The sequence below is a fragment of the Egretta garzetta genome, unplaced genomic scaffold (assembly GCF_000687185.1).
Source record: "Egretta garzetta isolate BGI_Z169 unplaced genomic scaffold, ASM68718v1 scaffold376, whole genome shotgun sequence".
NCBI lineage: Eukaryota > Metazoa > Chordata > Aves > Pelecaniformes > Ardeidae > Egretta > Egretta garzetta.
The window spans coordinates 70,766-72,292 of NW_009260017.1; the positions used below are offsets into that span (position 1 = coordinate 70,766).

Genomic DNA, 1,527 nt, shown 5'->3' on the forward strand with positions numbered 1-1,527 from the left:
GCCACCATGTCGCAGGGCACCAGGGGCACCAGCAGCCTCCTCCTCCTCGGGCTCCTCTCGGCGCTGGGTAAGCTGGGGATGGGGGACCAGGGCTGCTGGTCCCCAAATCCTGATCCTGGGTGCTGGGGTGTACCTGGGGAGCTCCAGACCCCTGGGAGGAGGCTGTGGGGCTGGCAGCCACCCACACGTCTGGTTTTGGGGCTGTCACTGGTGGTGGTAATGCTATCCGTGGCCGTGCCCTGGTCCCCGTCACCGGGCTGCAAGGGGAATCCCAGCATCAGCCACCTCCCTGGGGACGGGCGAGGGGTGCTGGGTGCTGGACCCAGCCCTGCCAGCGTGCCCGGGCACCAGCCGGCACCGGGACACGATTCCCTTTGAGCCAGGGCGGAGGCTCCCCACAAAGGCACCCGCAGCGGCACAAAGAGCCACTGTCCCCTGCCAGTCCTTGTGCTTTCTCCCGGGGCCAACCAAAGCCCTTTGGTGGCAGCACGGGGCTGGGCACGGGGCCAGCATGGGGGCATAGACCGGCCAGCAGCCCCGGTGATGGGCACCATCCCTGTGCCGGGGTGCCCCGCAGAGCTGACGGGTTTGTGCCCCCTGGCAGGGCCATCCCCGACGTCCTCCATCCACGTGTACACGCAGCGGGAGGTGTATGGCACCGTCGGCTCCCACGTCACCCTCTCCTGCAGCTTCTGGTCCAGTGAGTGGATCTCCGAGGACATTTCCATCACGTGGCACTTCCAAGCCGAGGGAACCCGCGACAGCACCTCCGTAAGCACCCGCTCCGCTTTGGGGCACGGGGTGGCCCTGCCATGCCCGGAGGCACGATGACCCCAATGTCCGTGTGTCTGTCTCCATCGCTAGATATTCCACTACGCCAAGGGCCAGCCTTACATCGATGACGTGGGCAGCTTCAAGGAGCGGATGGAGTGGGTGGGCAACCCCCACCGCAAGGATGGCTCTATCGTCATCCACAACCTGGACTACACCGACAACGGCACCTTCACCTGCGACGTCAAGAACCCCCCTGACATTGTGGGCAAGTCCTCCCAGGTCACGCTCTACGTCTTTGAGAAAGGTAAGGTGCCGCTGGTCCCCTCCCTGCCTCAGTTTCCCTGCTCCGGCCAGGAGGGCTGATGGGACACTGGTGTCCCCGCAGTGCCCACCCGCTACGGCGTTGTGCTGGGCTCCATCATCGGTGCGGCGCTGCTGCTGGTGGCCGTGGTGGTGGCCCTCGTCTATCTCATCCGCTACTGCTGGCTGCGGCGGCAGGTGGCCCTGCAGCGACGGCTGAGGTGAGCCCCGCTCCCCGAATGGGGCAAAACCACCCCGAAACGGGGCTGCCGGGTGCCACTGGGGCAGGGGGTTGGTCTTTCTGAGATGCCTTTTTGCCTTTCCACCCCAATTTTAGTGCCATGGAGAAGGGGAAGCTGCAGCGATCGGCCAAGGATGCATCCAAGCGCAGCCGGCAGGTGAGCGCCGAGGGGCTGGAGGGGGCAAAATGGCCTGGCTGGAGGGGGGGGAACA

General features: G+C 65.9%; 1 protein-coding gene across 1 annotated transcript in view; it reads left to right on the forward strand.

Moving 5' to 3' along the window:
- Positions 1-6: 6 nt before the first annotated feature.
- The window catches only part of MPZ (myelin protein zero), a 3,557-nt gene continuing 2,036 nt past the window's right edge, over positions 7-1,527 (forward strand). Inside the window, exons 1-5 of the mRNA XM_009640639.1 lie at positions 7-67; positions 605-771; positions 865-1,078; positions 1,160-1,295; positions 1,412-1,472. Coding sequence (XP_009638934.1) covers positions 7-67; positions 605-771; positions 865-1,078; positions 1,160-1,295; positions 1,412-1,472 — 639 coding nt within the window. The remainder of the gene's footprint in view (positions 68-604; positions 772-864; positions 1,079-1,159; positions 1,296-1,411; positions 1,473-1,527) is intronic.